Here is a 17,285-nt window from a genome sequence, read left to right on the forward strand (position 1 = left end):
CTGGCTCCTGAAAGGAAACACTGAGGCGGAAAGTGCTAAGTCAATATCTCCATCATGGTTTTATTGCATTGGGACTGGCTCTTGGAAAGGAAATGTATCAGCATGTTCTTTCCCTTTATGAAGGAGAGAGTGGTATTCCCAAGGAGGAAAGAACAAACATATTCAGCTAAAGTCTACCTAGCAGGACAGGCTATTAAAAAGAAATATTTCTCTACATCTAAAATCCATGGAGAGATGCTGAAATATGTTGAGTCAACACAACCCAATATGTGGATATCACCTCCACCACTCTCAACAGGGAGACTGACAAACTGAGTTTTAAAGGACTTCCACAAAGAGAAAAAAATCTCATTTTCTATGTTTGTGAGAGCCAGGGTTTCCATTAAAATCATGTATGGACCACAGGAATTCTTCCTCTTCCTCTGACTATAGGATCCTCAAGAGAGCCTATTATTTTAAAGAATGAAGTATCAGGGAGGTTTAAAGGGCATCTATTGAGCAAAATTATAATATTCAGAGGAAACTCAAGGTCCTTCTCCAGCCCAAATAGAGAGCATAGATAAGGGTTGAGGACAAAGTTGCACCATTAGCAGTCTATTAGGGTAGGGAAGAGCACTTCTAGGGGTGAGAGTGAAGCAATACAAACAGAACAGGACTGAGACCTCCCTCACCTGTCCCTGTCTGCTCCACTCTTCTCCCTTTCCACTCATACAGCTTGTAGGATAAGAGGGGCCAAAGTTCCCTTCTGTTTGGGAAGAGCTGGCATAGTGCATGCTCCCCAAGACCAAGGAGGAACCCAGGAGGGCTCACAGGAGGGTCACTTCTAGGTAAAGGGCTTCTCCTGGCTCATGCTGGGGCCTGGCCATCTTGCCAAGGTGGGGGCCCAGACGGGAATGTGGGGTTGAAATACTGGATGGTGATTATGGTTTTCCTCTGAGCACCTGTCCTCCTCTCTTGAGAAGCCCCAGTTGAGGTGGCTGGCCAGTTAGGGTGTAATGCACGCATGGCTATTGAACCATGCATGCATGGCTATTGAACCATTCCTGGTTTGGAGGTCTGAGGAAAGGCTGACATGTGAGCAAAGGAACCAGAGAGAAGAAAAGATCCGAAAAGGTTCATTCTGCTCTACAGATGACATATTTCTAGGGAGATTGGAAAATTCACTATTATACCTAGTTGCTGAAGAAGGTTTTTTTTTCCTTGCTCAGAAAAGAATAAATAACCTAAATTTATGATTCTTTTTGTTTTTTAAACCATGGAAAATATGATGAAAATCACCACTCTTTTCCTGAGAAAATACACATGTACCCCAATTGAAGGGGTTTACGGACCCAGAAGAATCAATTCATCCGTGCTGTTTTTTTAATTACTATCATCCATGGATGGGTTCTTGGCTTCCTGGTTTGTCAGTGAGGAAGGAGTTAGTTATAATGACAATGAATTAGTTATTCCTGTTGAGTGACACGCTGGGGCAACTTACTGATAAACCAGAGTTCATCATTATTTGTAAGCCAAGACAATAAACAAGAAAACCTGCAGAAAGTGGGCTGCAAAGCAGTCATCCCTGTTCCTGCTTCCAGCTTGCAAACGGCAGGCCTGCACTGGGTGAGAAAGCATGACGGGGCGCGGAGAAAAGGGCTCTTCCCCCAGGCCCTGCGCTAACTCTCTGCGGGAAGCGAGTGGCCGAGTGGCTGGTAAGGTCTCCGCGTCCCACCGGGCCCCAGAGGGGCGGGGGCCACAGGGAAACAGGGCGGGAGGCGGCCGCACTCACCACGCCGGCCTCGGGGTTCCTTTTCCTCCCATTGCTGAAGGTGGAGGCCAGGGTGGAGGAGCAGCTCTCGTCGTACAGGGCTGTCCTGCCATCGTTGATGGCCGAGTTGATGGAGATGGTCCACATGCTCGAGGCGTAGCCGTCGCAGTTGCAGTCGTCGTAGCTGCCGCCGTCCCCCGACGCCCACACGTAGATGCTGCCTTTGCCGCCGCGGCCCTGGGGGAGCGGAGGAGACGCTGCGGCCACCTCCACGGCCACCTCCAGGCCACGCGAGGGGTGCGGGTGTCCGGGTGCGGGTCGCGGTGCAGGGAAGGCCCCAGCCAGGGAGCGGCCTCAGCAGCTGGACGTGATGACTAGATTCGCTTTTTAATTAGGTTGGAGCCTTCTAGGGGGTGGAGGTGGGGGACCGTGGCTAACTTTCCTTGAGGAAGGATGGATATAAAAAGTCACCTGAATTTATAGTTTAAACTGGGGACAATGAGTTAAGAAAAGCAGGAAGAATCTCTGTAAAATTTACAAATGAACTGCTTTAAAATAAAGCTATCTGGTAGTACCTGCTCACCGTGAAAAAGACAAAGTACATGGAAAGGAAAATGAAAAAAAACCTCTCCAGAGGTAATGGTTATTATCTCATTCCTATGAATCCTTACATATTAGACACTTCAGTGAAAATGTAAGCATCTGGCTATGTATTCTTAGCTATATAAGATATGCAAAATATTGATAGTAGATATATACCTTTTATTTTAAATAGTTATGTATCATATATACATTTACATATAAATATGTACATACATATAAATATGATATGTTGATATTGTAAATATAAAATCTACACTTACCCCTAAAATATAAAATCCTTACATATATGTGTTTATATATATTTTTTCTTTTTTATCCAATTGGATCACACTAGAATCCTTCCACACACAATATTATATGATATTTTACTTGTGCAAGGGAACACCAAATGTAGAAGAAAGTCTAATATGATCAAGTAAAATGTACAGCAAATAAAACTTTATGCATGGTAGTTACTACCATGTGCTAATTAGTTTAAACAGCAAGCTTTGTCATAAATACCTACAGTTAGCATAATGCTTCTGTTCAACCCATGTTCTTGGTGGGGTTTTTTTGAAATCTTTTCTTTTTTCTTTCCCTATCTTCTATGAGTTTTCTCCTCTTTAACTCAACAGCCCAGGATTGGGTCATTCCTTTCTCACTTCCTCCTTTCTTACCCCTAGGCATTGAGGCTTGGGGTTGCTTTGGGTTCCCCTGTGGGCTGTGTGGGCCCAGAGGAAGGCAGCCGGCAGCATGGGAGGCCGGGGTGATGTGGGGGTGGGCCACAGGTGTGCAACTTCCACCCACTTCACAGCCTGGCCCGGGGTGACTTGGTGACCCTCTAGAGCAAGAAGACAGATAGGAGATATTGGCAGAGAAAGTCTGTCCCTGCATGGCCACCAGGCGTCCACAGTCCCAACTCAGTGGCTTAAGCGTGGAGATGCCAGAAGGAAGAGAGATGCCTGGATTTCCTCCAAGGTCTCTCTTTCTGCCTCCTGACACTCCTGAGAAGTGACATTTTCAATTGCTTCTAACCAGACTGGGAGTTAATTAGCCTGTGATTGATTGAATCGATAAGTCAACAAATATTTATTCAACCACTAGCTGGGAACTGTCCTTAGCATCTTGGTAAATCTATACTGGAAAACTCCACCAAAACGAGGAACTGCTTTCAAAAACCAGGAGAGAGAGAGAAAAACAGATCATTCCTGCAGCTCGTGCAGAGGATCACACTCTTCACCAGACTCAGATTTGGGCTCAGTGTCAAGAAATGGCACCTTCTGATGTGGATCGGGATGAATGGGTGAGGCTGACCCTCTGCAGAACTTTCCCCTGAACTAGTCCACATGCGGGCTGCTAGTGAGAGGAAGCAAGCTGCTAAAAGGAAATCAATGCTAAAGTGCTCTCGCCTTGGTGTGGGAAGTATGATAGATCGATTGCAACCCTAATGTTTCATGATTCCTGTATCCATGCTTTTTGCAAAGTGACTTTGCAGCCCCACACATCAAGAGGAGGAGTCTGTTTCTTGCCCTAGAATCCAAGCTGGCTTTGTATCTTGTTTTGGTCAACAGAAGGTAGTGGAAACTGATTCTGTGTCAGGACTAAGCATAGGTCTCAAGAAGTCCTATGTACTGTGCTCTCTCTCAGAACTCTTTTGCACCATGACAATAAACCTGGGTTAGCCTGCTGGCTGATGAGATATGTACTCTAGTTGAATTCATTGCTTCCGCTGCCAGCTGCCAGACACAGGAGGGAGGCCATTCTAGACCAGCCAGTCTTTAGCTCACCCTCCAGCTGCCCACAGAAGCATGAATGAGGCCCCTGAGATTAGCCCAGGCTGGTCCAGATCAGCAAAACAACCCATATGACCTGTAGACCCATGAGCAACATTAAATAGTGGTTATTTTAAGCCACTGGGTTTTGGGGCTATTTGTTATGCAGCCAGCTCACTGATACTCAAAGCAACTGTCAGTCTGTTTCTGAACAGTAAACAGCAAATGTTAGTTTTGTATTGGATTGTCAGACTTGCCCTCAAGAATACTTTGTTTTCTAGGGATATTAAACTTCATTTTCCTAAGCCAGATAGAACACATGAAGCAGTAATAACTATATTCTTGCTTTCAATAATTGGCTTTTAGCATCAAACCATCCCTCGCTTCTGGTGAAAATGGGCCAGTGATGGGAAAACCCTATTTTGGGGGCAGAAATGGATGGGGAAGGGTCATCTATAAGAGGACTGAGAAATGGGATTGGGCTGTTAGTGGCATGCCACACTGCCCTGGTTTGAGTGTATGTGTTCCCTCAAAATTCATATATTGGAACCTAAGACCCAATGTGATAGTATTAAGAAGTGAGGCCTTTAGGAGGTGATTAAGTCATGAGAGTTCTGCCCTCATGAATGGGATTAGTGTCTTCATAAAAGGGCTCCAGGGAAGTAGCAAGGTCCCTTTTTCCCCTTCCACAGTGTGAGGACACAGTGTTTGCCCCCTCTGGAAGACGCAGAGAGCAAACCTTCACAACACACGAAACCACAGTGCCTGGGGCATGTGAGAAATAAATTTCTCCTCTTTATAAATTATCCACCCTGTGGTATCTTGTTACAGCAGCATGAACTGAAGAAGACACACACTTTCTTGTTAAAATGGTATCCTTAGGTCCAATGCCGTCCCTCAGCTTCACTTCAACAGGAGCTGGGCAGAAACTGAGACAGAATGACTGTGACCCACCCCAAACAAAACCATTAGAGGATGCACTGCAAGGAACCAAGGCTGATAATCATGGCAGGCATTTCTACGGCACTTGCTGTATGCCAGGGACTACTCTAATTACTTTATATATTATCCTACTGAATCCCCACAGCAACCCTAGGTGGTAGCACCATTTACACAAAGGGATAAAATACTCAGGAAGAAACTCAACAAACAAAAAAGTTTTGAAACTGAGTGAACTCTTTGGAAGGAAGAACACAGATGAAGACTTGACCCCGTGGAAAGACACACCATGTTCATGGATGGAAAGACATCACCACAGAGATGTCAATTGTCCCTACCTTAATGGATAAGTTTAACATCCCAATAAATACAAAAGACTGTATCAATGGAGATTCAGTCATGCAAATACTGCCACACTATGCAGGTCAACAGAGGGAATTTTATACAGGGAACAGGTGGTAAAGAAGAGCTCCCAACCTAAACGTGGTGTGGGAGGTCACCCAGAGAGTAGGAGCTCTCTGAGACCCCAGAGCTGGAGCACAGACGGGGCCAGGACCCACAAGCCTGTCGTGGAGGGAGCTGGACCGTAGGGGGCGGGGTCCCTGCCCTTACTCTGCGCATGCTCAGCGAATGGAATGGCCGTCAGCTGCCTGTGCTCTTTATTTTGGAATAGTCTTCCCTCTCCTTCACTGCCTTCTTGCTTTTCTATTTTTATTTTTATTTTAAGAGGGCGAGTGCATTTAGTTGAAATTAAATAAGTGGTGCAACTCCACTTTGAATTCTGTCTTCGAATCAGCCAGTCTTTTGAAGTTTAGCAAGATTAGTGTTTCTCAAAAGTTGTCAGCAAATGAAAACTTTTCACCTAGGCACTATGGATGGTACTTAACCACTCTGGTTCTCAACCAAGGGCGGACTTCTGCCCCAGGGGCACTGTGGGAGACATTTTTGGTGGTCACAATTCTGTGTGTGTATTTTACTAGCATCTTGTAGGAACAGGCCAGGGATACTACTAAATTATACAACACACAGGTCCGCCTCCTCACTCCCTGACAAAGAATTTTCTTGCTCACAATGTCAGTAGTGCCCTGGTTGAGAAACCTTACTCTAACCTAATGGTAAAGGGAAGTGAATTGGAACCTCTTGGTTTTAAGGATGTGACCTAAAGCAGCCTTTCACAAGCCTGAAACTTCTTAAAAGTTCATGCAGATTTTGTATTTTGGTCATAATTTAAAAATAATGTTACACATTGCTTACCATCAACCAAGGTGAAGTTCCAGCTAGACACAGCTGTGGTGGCTCCCTGGTGCCCCCAGCACATTGCCCACATTTCAGGAGGTAACTTCTCACTTTGAGAAGTTCAGAGATAAAATGAGTCAGTCCCTTCACCCTAAGCAATTAAGTAGTGACCTGGGTTAATGGGCAGACTAGGAGCTAGTCCAGTGTGGTACTGAGGGAAGCCTTGCTGAGGGAAGCCTGAGATAGCTTACCTTTTCCTAAACACTCAAGTATAGTAATTTTTATTTTCCAGTCACCTTGACATCTTAAAACACCATTGAAATGCTGTAAAAAAAGTTATATTTTTTATTATGAAAATAAAATGCATTGTAGAATAACTGGAATATAGACCATGAAGAAGAAAATAAAAATCCTTTATAAACTTCCATAAATAGAGAATCACTGTTGATATTTTGTGGATTCCTGCCAATTTTATATATAAATGCAAAGTGTAAGAACAGCTTTGAAAATGAAATTGGGATCATAAAAAGATCTCTTTTCTTGGCCTTGTCCTGTTTAAAATGTATTTGTCATTTACTATTATGTTAATATAATTAATATTCCCTTATGTGATTAAATATTCTTCTACACCATAATTTATTAGTCTTATTGAATAGCCATTCCATAATTAATTTTATCCTCTTCTTAGACATACATGGAAGGTTGTTTCTAGTTTTTATTTTTATTTTTTATTTTACTGACACATCTGGGGCTCTCGGTGAGGATGTTTCTAGGTTTTTAAAAGTGCTTTATGATTAAAAAGAATGTAATTTTATATATGTTTTTGCATTTCTGTTTATTTACTTGGCTGAGTTTCTAAAACAGGGAATTTTGGGTGAAAATAAATTAACGTTTGAAGATTCTTGATCCATGTTACCATATTATTGCTCTTAATGAAGTTTGTTGACAACTTACATTTACACCATTAATGCATGAGAACTCCATATTCAATCCATATAGGTCACCATTTAGAATTGCCATTTTTTGAAAACAGTTTTGCCAATTTGGTGGCCAAAAATGCTACCTCATTGTTTTGAGTATTTTTTCACTAAAGTTGAGTTTATCTTTTTGTATCTTTCCTGCTCATTTGTATTCTTGCTTTTTGAGTAACTTAGAAAAGCCCCAAGCCTCACAAGATCAATTTTTTCTTTCATGGTATTCTTCTTTTTATTAATGTGTAAGAGCTCTTCCTATATTAAGGGACTTAAGTAGATTTTTTTCATCTATATTGTGTAGATATTTACTCAGTTTTTCCTTTTTCTTTTGTGTATTGCGTTTTTGACTTGCAGAAATTTTTCCATTATATTACTTTAATCTATTATTAAATCTATTTTTAAAATATGTACGTTTTACAAACACATATTTTATTTATTTATTTATTTATTTATTTATTTATTTATTTTTTGAGACAGAGTCTTACTCTGTCACCCTGGGTAGACTGCAGTGGCATCATCATAGTTCACAGCAACCTCAAACTGCTGAGCTCAGGCAATCCTCCTGCCTCAGCCTCCTTACTGGCTGGGACTACAGGTGTGACCACCATGCCTGGCTAAGTTTTCTATTTTTTGTAGACATGGGGTCTCACTCTTGCTCAGGCTGGTCTCAAACTCCTGGGCTCAAGTGAACCTCCCACCTCAGCCTTTCAGAGTGCTAGGATTATAGATGCCAGCCACCACGCCCAGCCATCAAACGCATATTTTAAATACCATATAAGGCAATGTGTTCATTTATAAATATTGCCTTCTGCACTTATAGTTCATGAAGCAATTTTATTCAAACTATTCACAAACATCTTTGACATTTGTGTATTTGTCCTCACTAGATTACTGGTTACCTTTTAAGGTCACCTAACTATTTTTCTGGGCTCATTTCTGGTAGCCATTGTTGTTGTTTGCTAAATATTTCTAGCTGCCCACTGTCTGAACCCATCATAAAGCCTCCTTATGATTGGGTTGGGCTTTGTAAGTCATTTTAACCAATGAGTTATAAGTGGGAGTCATACGTAGTATCATTTCTAGGCTGAAACATTTACTGGTCAGTGCTAGACACTGCAAAGCCCTTGCTGGTTCTGTGGGAGTTCAGTAGGAGTAGGGTGTCAGGTTTTCTGGCAAATTAAGGATGCTGTGGTCACCCTTAGCCTCTGGTTTAAATCCTTAACTCCACCCAATGTTTAATGGCACCTGCAGTCATCTTTTTTAAATTATTGCCTGGCTTGCAATGTAACCACCTTGGAAGTCAGAATCCTGTCTCTCTGCTCGAAGGACACAGACACATCATGGTGATTAACCTTTCTGATGTGAAAGGTGCTGGTGAGGAGTTTACGTTCACATCAGTCTTTCACCTGAATCAATTTCTCACTCTGCCCAGATGGGTCAACACCATCGATAAAGTCAAAGGAATGGGTGACCAACTGTCTTGGTTTGCCCAGGATTGAGGGGTTTCCTGGGATGCGTGACTTTCAGTGCCAAAAACACGAAAGTCCCAGGCAAAGTGGGATGACTGGTCACAAGGATCATCTGAAACCCACCAGACTTTTCTTCTATTTTTCTTTATCTCAGAAATGAAAAGAGGGATTGTAATGGCACTGACTGTTTCACAGGCTGAGTCGCAGACCACGCTGCGGCAAGCCTTCGTCTGGCCGTAGAGCATATAAATCAGGGCTCCTGGAGTATTCCCGAGAGCTCCCTGGCAGGAGGCATCCATCGCCTGCCAGAGGCCTTGGCACTCGCTGCCTCGGTGTCAGACCCTTGGCTCTGATTAAATTTCAGCAGGCAGCACTGTGGCCTCTCCTTGACCACGCCTGATTAATCACTGTCTCCCCAGGCAGCCCTCTGCCACCTCCCTTCCCGGATGGTGGCTTTTTTACCAGGGTCCCTTCTCCATACGTTTCAGCAGGAAGACCTCAGATCTGTGCTTGTGCCCTTTGCAACCTCTCTGGGAATAAATAATCAATGCTCTGTCTCATCTGCACAGAATTTTCTGTAGCTTTGTCTTTAAATACTCCTAAGCTGTTCCCTCCAAGCAGCAACCTAAAGAGTGATTAATAAGAGGTTGGGATGTAGTCATCAGAGACAGCCAAAGGTGTGCCAGGGTTGCCCTGGGTGGCTGCATTTCCTCAAGATGTGGAAAGAAGTTCATGAATCAATTGTCACTTCCAAGACCCTCTAGCGTTGTCTGAATTCCCCTTTTGGTTGTCAGAGCAAAACAAGATGCTGCGCCCCATAACGGCTGGTCTTTGTTGCTCCATCAGCTTCTTTGCAAGGGCTACGTCCTTTTTCCGAACAGTAGACCCATCAGGGATGACTCTTGGTGATGAAGTCTTAGATTAGGTTTTGCTCAAACTGCACTCTGGCGGTTGTGGCAGATGGCAGTTGGCATTGGCCTGTATCCCTTGGACCTTAGGATCTCTTGTGTCTAAGAATTTCTAAATGCCAGCATATGCATCTTCTTGTTTAAGGGCTTCCTTCCAAGAGGCTGAAGGCTCCTCTACATACCTGCCCCCAGACTGAAAGTGCTGGGCCATTTATATCTTTTGGGAGCAAACCTCAACCAATGGCTTTTAGCTCCTTTGCCATAGGGTAGGATCACTTGAGTATGTGTTCTACATGGTTTTCTGCAGTTTCCTGGTGGGTATGAGCTTCAGTTGCTCACAGAGGTAGCTGGCTGGGTAACATGCCCTGCACCGGCCCCTCTCCTTCCCTGTCATACCTCTCATTCAGCACTGGTATTCCCCTTACCTCTCCAGTAAACTTCCTGAACTCAAATCTTATCTCAGAGTCTGCTTCTGGGGGATCCCAAACTAAGAAAGAAGTCAGTCATTGGACTATCTCATAATTTAGGGGTCTCTGATTGTCACCCACTTCCTGTATATGATGTAAAAAATGCTTTAACTATAAATCCAACATGTAGACTACAAGGTCAAAGTACAAAGGATTAAAATAAGCAAAGGAAAGAAGATTTCCTTCTTGCCTACTCCTTGCTGCCTCCCTCAAGTATTTATTGAACAAACTTAGGAGACAGATGCAAACTCGAGTTCCTAAGGAGCCAGGTAGGTGATGTTTATATGTGAAGCAGGCATCAGACAATTAGGAATGGTGAGGTCTGTGGCAAAACAATGCATGCCCTGGTAGGGATCTTTTATTCTCCTCTTCTTTTTCCTCTTCCTTTCTAAATCATTTCTCTGTTGGTCAAACAAAACATATATGCAGGATGCTAATATTCAAAGACAAACATGAGAATTGTCTTTGTGCAGTAGATAATTATCTGACTCCTTTATTTCTGTGGAGATGACCTTCCAGATGATCTTCACCTTTCAGAGATAGATTTTCCTTTAGAGTAGACCAGACAACTGAAGTAACTGGGAGAAAAATCTTTGCTAATGTATAATACATCACCACTCACAAAATTCTACAATATTGTCCAAAAAAATGTCACCTTGAAACAAGGAAAGAATCATTCCCGCAGCTTGGGGAAAAAGTCAAATGAGAAATCATGTATTTTTCATCAGACTCACTTCACTTTCTAAAATATTTACATGCTGTCATCTGAAGATCAGTCATAACAATTTTTCTCTTAAGCTTGAGAGCGCTTGGCATATTTTGCAGGACAATCACCCGTGAAAGGGCCATTTTACTTGCAGCCAGGGAGGCTACAGATGGAGGAGACAGAAACACCCAGCTTTGAGATGTGGTGGAGCAGGTCAGAAGTCCTTGGAAAATGACAGGAGCCACTCAGGGGTGTGCTGCATTGAGCGCTATCTGCATTGTAAATTGGAATGGAGGGCAGACACCAACTATTTGCCTGACTCTTTTTTGGCCTCGGATGTAAAAAAAAAAAGATGCCTTTCACTGAAAAATCTATGTCTGCCGGGGAAAGGGGGCATCTGCCAAGTGCCTCCCTGGGTGCCTGCTGTCACCTGGTCCTGAGCTTGGACGTGTAACCATTTCTCTCAAGCCACATAGTGAATTATTCAATAAGGAAACAAGCTGTTTGTGTGTCAAAAGTTTCATCCTAAGTACTCCTTAAGGGGACCGGGTATTGAAGCAGAGCAGGGACATTACCTCCTGCTACCCAATCCTGTGGGTAGATATTCTTTGTAAATTGCATTGTGCCACTGGAATGTCAGGGTCTTTGTTGCTGTTTCAGATGGGTTGAATTTCAACAGCAGATTGGCATAACCTTGTAATAAAACATCTCTTCATTATTTCTTCAATGGATCCCCCTGGAGGTGGCAATCAGTATTTAGCTGCCATCATGATGCTGTTCACTTGAGGGACTTTGTTTCCCATTTTGTAAATGCATTTCTGGGATCCTTGTGTTAAATGCAAGACTGCTGAATCTCTCAAGGTGTGACGGCTTTACTTGACTTAGAAAAGTTGTCCTCCACAATCTGGTTGGGAAATTGTCATTTTGGGGAAACACAAAGCCTTAGGGTTTCATATGTTTTTGCCTCCAGTTTTTTCCCTTCCCAAAGGGAATTCTGAGATCCATTAAGGCAAGGCTGACTTTTACTTGCAGGGAGAATACATAGGTCTCTAAATGCTATAATTTCAGGGAGGCCAGCAGAGTCCTCTAACAGGGGTGTGCTGGCAAATGTTTAACAACCAGCTTTCTGAAGAGGGCATAAAGGACATTATTTACAGTGTTTGCCAATTTCCATGTCTAATTTCAAGCTACCAATGTGATGCACCAGGAGCAATTTTAGCATGGCACTGCCCCTAAGTCAGAAGCATTTTTCTCTCCTAGTATAACATAATTTTTGCAGGCTGTGTTAGAGAATGGGAAAAGGAGACTTCTCAAAGTCCCAAACATGAAGAAAAAAAATTATAATTGGACCAACTATCAACCATCTTGGCTATAAACAAGAAAGCCAGGTGACATCAAGGTGGCCTTGAAAACTGGCCGGGTCAATTCTATACTGCTCAAGTCTAACTGAGTCTCTTTTTTTTGACTGTCCATTCTAAAACTGGAAGGGAGTATTAGTTTTTTAGGGCTGCTACAATAAAGTACTACAAGCTGTGTAGCATAAACAACAGAAATGTGTTGCTTAGCAGTTCTGGAAGCTAGAAGTCCAAGGTAGAAGTGTCAGCAGAGCTGGTTCTGTCTGAGGCTGTGAGGAAGAATCTATTCCACACTCTCCTCTAGCTTCTGGTGGGTTGTTGGCCACCTTTGGTGGTCCTTGGTTGTAGATGTATCACCCAACATCTGCCTTCATCTTCCCATGGCATACTGAATTAGGGGCCCAGCCTACTGCAGTATGACCTCGTCTTACTAATTACATCTGCAATGACCTCATTTCCAAATAAGGTCACATTTGAGGTACTGGGTGTTAGGACTGCAGTATATGAATATTTGGGGACATAACTGAACCCAGGACTGAAGGGGAGCATATGGTCATATATTCCTGTTCAGACCTTTGAAAGAATTCAACAGCTCAGAAGAAACTTCTCCATCAGAGGCTGAGAAGACAGGGTGAATACAGACGACTATCATTTGATGTTATCAGTAGTAGAAAGAAAGGGGTTTTGTTAGAGACCTTCTGACTGACACCTGACCCTTCAAGTTCTGAATCTTTCTAACAAAATTGAGACAGGAGTCACACCCTGCAGGCAGTTAGGGCAGGGGGCAGAAGGAGAAGGCCAATGGAATAACAAAGTCACAAGAACACGGATAAGCTTCGCTAGGATAAATGTCACCAATAGGGACCTTTTAGTTATTTTACTTTAGCCATAACATCTTTATTTAAGGTAAAAGGGGGAATGGCTTTAATTGGGGCATGCACACCATTGAGCTAAATGAACTACCCTCATCAACATAGTAAAATCACACCCACAAGCACCATGACAGTTTACAAATGCCATGGCAACTCCCGGAAGTTACCCTATAAGGTGAAGAAAGGAGAGGGTTCCTGGTTCTAGGAACTCTCCACTGCTTTCCCAGAAAATCCACGAATATCATGCCCCCAGTTTAGCATAGCATTAAGATTTAATATAAAAGGACAGACCCGAACCCTGGGGTGATGCTGTTCGTTATTGGAGCAATACACTATCATCTTTGAGAGTGTACTATACTTTCTATACTCTTTTTTTTTTAAATTTATTTTTTATTTCAGCATATTATGGGGGTACAAATGTTAAGGTTAGGTATATTGCCTATGCCCCCCATACTCTTTCTTTAGTAAATTTCATTGCTTCGTGTGTGTGACCCTGAGTTTGAATGCTTTCTTGCACGGAGGTGAAGAACCCTCTCTGCCAAGGCGGCCGGTGGTCTGCACGGGTGTCAGAACCACATTTCTTAGTGTTGGAGCCTCATCTGGGGAGGGTGTCTCCTCTAATTTGGGGCCAAAATTTTTCCAACATCACCGGGGGCAGGTAGCAGCCGGAACAGAGGCTGACAGGTTGTGGCAAGCCAGCGTGCTAATGGGGCTGTATCCGAGGAGAAACACCACCTGAGCATCAGCCTCAAGGAGGAGGAAGAATGGGTTGAAGGGAGGGAGACGCAAAGCCAGGGAGAAACCAGCAGGGTGAGCACGGTGCAGCTTGGTGACTGCGGAGCCCCCACGTGGCTCTCCACACACTCTTGCGGCTGGCCGTCCTGCAGCCGCCTTGGATCAGAATGTCTGTCTGGTCCCAGGCTGTGCCAGGCCCTGCCCAAGTCCATCTCACTGCCCTCATCCCTTCTGGTACGCTCTAACAAGAAACCCCTTGGGCCTCTGCTCCTGTAACACACAGACAAACTGAGCGTATGGCTCAGTCATCAAACAAACCATCCAACCATTGTACTGATGAGGAAACAGTGCTGTCACTTCCAGAAAATGAGTCCCCTCCACTGCCCCTTTCTATTCATTGTAGGTTTTAAAAAACCATAGATTAGAGTTTTAGTATCTTAGAGCTCCATGATACAGATCCCAGAGGTCACACAGAGCCATCTCTCTCAAACTTAATGGGATCTTCTTAAAATGTGGTGTCTGATGCATCAGGTGGGGAGGGGGCTAGATTCTGCATTTCTCACACTCCCAGGTGGGCCAGTGGCCACACTTTGAGAACCACTGACGTAGACCATTTCACAGAAGAAGGTGAGGAATGGGGACGCTGAGTGACGAGTCTGAAGTAGGTTCTGCCCACTCCCTTCTGGGCTCCTCCATTCCCCAGGGCTAATCTCATTGGGGGAGGGGCTCTGTTCAGACCTCCCACTGCGCGAGCATCTTGAGGGGGAGGGGGAGGGGGATGGGGAGCAGGATGCTCTCCCGCTGCTCCTATCCACAACCCAGCGACTGGGGGCACCAGCACAGGCCCCTTCCCACCTGCACTCTGATACCACCCCCCACCCTCCACCCCTTTCCCCTGCCCCCTACCCTCCCTGTCTCCTTCGCAGGGCCCAGTCCTGCATCCCGTCTCCCCTGTCGCCTCCAACCGGCCTCCCGCTTGGCTACACGCCCGGCGTGGGGGTGGGTTTCCTGCAGGACAGGGGTTGGCATGCAGGGCAGCCCCGCAGCGCCCCGCCCCGCGGGGTCCCCGCCCGCCCGCGTTACCTTGTTCACGCCGTCAGCCATGGCCTGCAGCGTGAGCTCCCGGGGCCCGTCCACCGTCTTGCCGTTGTCCGTGGGGCCCCAGCTGGCGCTGTAGATGTCGATCAGCTGCGGCATGTGGCTGATGGAGGAGGCCTCGATGATGTCTGTCATAAACGGCTGGTCCAGCATCCGGATGCCTGGGGACAGCGGGAGCAGAGAACACCAGGCTTGGGTGTCCGGGGGACACGTGGGGTGGAGGAGGGCTCGGGCCCTGCATGTTCTTGGATGGGGTGGTGACCCTGGGTGCTCTGGGGGACACCGTGGGGTCCGAGGGTCAAGAAGGAGGCACAGACCGACCCACTCTCTCCTGTTTGGATCCCTCCCCTCCCATCACACTTCTCCTTATGTAACTATTTGAAGAAAATTTATTCTCCTAGCAAACCTTACAAGGATGAATTCCTAATGGGGAGAGAACATGTTTGTTGAAGAGATTCCTTGATAAGCCTGTGTCTAAGCGGAACCTCAGCCCCAAGGAAGTGGGTGTAGACTGGGGCCGAGTTTCAGGGGCGAAATAAAGCTATTGCGCATGTCAGGTGGGGAGGAAATTGGTATTTGATATTTAAGGAGACATTAGGGCAGGACGCAGGGGGTAGAGGGCAGAGGGAGGCACAGGCTCAGTGCAAGGGGTGCGGTGGGCCAGGAAAGAGGGACACCTAGTTGCACTGTAGCTGAGAAGGGACTTTGGGGAGGGCAGAAATGGCGAGTGGATTATTCTAAACTGTATTAGCAATGGGGCGTGTGATGCAGCCACCTCCTCATTCTGCTCCATGTGGGTGGGTGGTGTTCTCTGATGCCTGGTAGGAGTGACTCTTGCTGGAAGTTGGAAAGGAGCAGAGTCCTGCAGTTCAGGATAGTGTAATCCGGTGACACAGGGACACAGGCAGAAGGGGTGTGGGTGGCCTCCATCCCAGTCCCAGCTGCCTGTGCTGAAGGCTGAGGATCCCATCTCTCATGTCCCCCTCTGGCGAGGCACAAAGGCCACGCCAGGGTTATGTCAGCAGCCAGCCGCCAATGGGATGGGCGTTTTGTTTCTTCTTCGCTATCCTCAAAGCCTGGCTGCTTGGCGCCCTGTTGCTCGCTATGGGACTTTGTCACCGGGATGAGTCACCTGGTGCACTATTCCGTGGCAGGCAGCCTGGGGTGTCAGTGAAGCTGACCTAATTCTTTCCATCCACTGGGATTATGGAATGAAGGGTCTGGGCCTGGCATAGTCAAAACCTGGATCTTGACACTCCTTCCTTGTCTGTCCCTGGTGGTCAAAGGACATTATTATCAAGGACATTTATTTCACGCGCTTCACTATCTAATATGGTATGCAAATCAACTTAAATAAGGGCAACCCAGGTTCTTGCAGGGCAAGAAATTGACATGAAATGGATTTCTTTCTTAAGGGTCAACTATTGTCCAACCTCAGGAGACCCCAGGGTCTCTCTTTCCTCTTCAGGGACTCATAGAGCACCCCTTGCGTGGTTTGCACCACCCCCTTACCCCCCACCCCAGCACTGCACTTTTAACCTCCTATTACAATTGCTTATTTGAATGTTTCCTACACCACCAGATGGCAAGGGCTTTGAGTACAGGGAAGGTGTCTATTTTGTTCACTTCTGTGGCCCTGAGGATCAGCATGATGCTTGGTATTTATCTTAAGCTTGACAAATATTTTGCGAATAAATGACCATTGTTATTACATTATTTAGTTGCTTTTTCTCCCCAACAGGAATAACCGGTCTAGAAGAACAAATAATAACAGGCCCAGATCATCCATCTTCTACTATTAACATTATTCTGTAAGTCAGGTCACCACTTTTGCTAACAAACATCCAATTATCAGTTAACATCCTTTCTCCTGGAGGAAGCTTATTCAGAATAAATTCACTCTTTGGTTTGAACTTTCTGTAAGTTGAATTTATGGTTCATTTTATAAGGAGACAGGAAATTTAAAACTCTATATTTTGCTTTTGGTCTACCTATACTTTATTTATTTAAGAGATTTATTCAACAAAGGTAGCCAACAGGCCACAGAATAAAGTGAACAATGCATTTTCTTCTTGTGTGAAGTCATGCCCGCTCTGTGGGTGGGAAATAAACACAGAGAGGCTGACATTTGCCTGAATGGAGAAAGCTGAGATGCCCTTGAACTTGCCTAGTGCCCAGATGACCAAGACTGAACAGCCCACCCTGACTGGAAGGCGAGAGAATTTCAGCCCTGGGCAAAGTGCTCCTTGATTGCCCCACAAACCAGACTGCCCCACAAGCCAAGCAATGGCAATCCTGGATTTTGTCAGGGCTGGGCACGGTGCACACAGCCTTGAACCCTCTTCCTCCTCATGGCTCTTGTCTCTCTGCTTCTCTCCCTCTTCCTTCCCTCATGGGCTCCCTTTGTGCTGCACAAGAACAT

The 17,285-nt window shown here is 45.2% G+C and overlaps 1 protein-coding gene across 1 annotated transcript in view; it reads right to left on the minus strand.

Annotated features, from left to right (window-relative positions):
• The window catches only part of PCSK2 (proprotein convertase subtilisin/kexin type 2), a 229,894-nt gene that overhangs the window by 22,897 nt on the left and 189,712 nt on the right, over nt 1-17,285 (minus strand). Inside the window, exons 8-9 of the mRNA XM_012759525.3 lie at nt 14,849-15,024; nt 1,772-1,987 (exon numbers count right to left, since the gene is read on the minus strand). Of these exons, the coding sequence (XP_012614979.1) occupies nt 1,772-1,987; nt 14,849-15,024 (392 nt within the window). The remainder of the gene's footprint in view (nt 1-1,771; nt 1,988-14,848; nt 15,025-17,285) is intronic.

The sequence above is a fragment of the Microcebus murinus genome, chromosome 16 (assembly GCF_040939455.1).
Source record: "Microcebus murinus isolate Inina chromosome 16, M.murinus_Inina_mat1.0, whole genome shotgun sequence".
In the NCBI taxonomy this organism is placed as follows: domain Eukaryota; kingdom Metazoa; phylum Chordata; class Mammalia; order Primates; family Cheirogaleidae; genus Microcebus; species Microcebus murinus.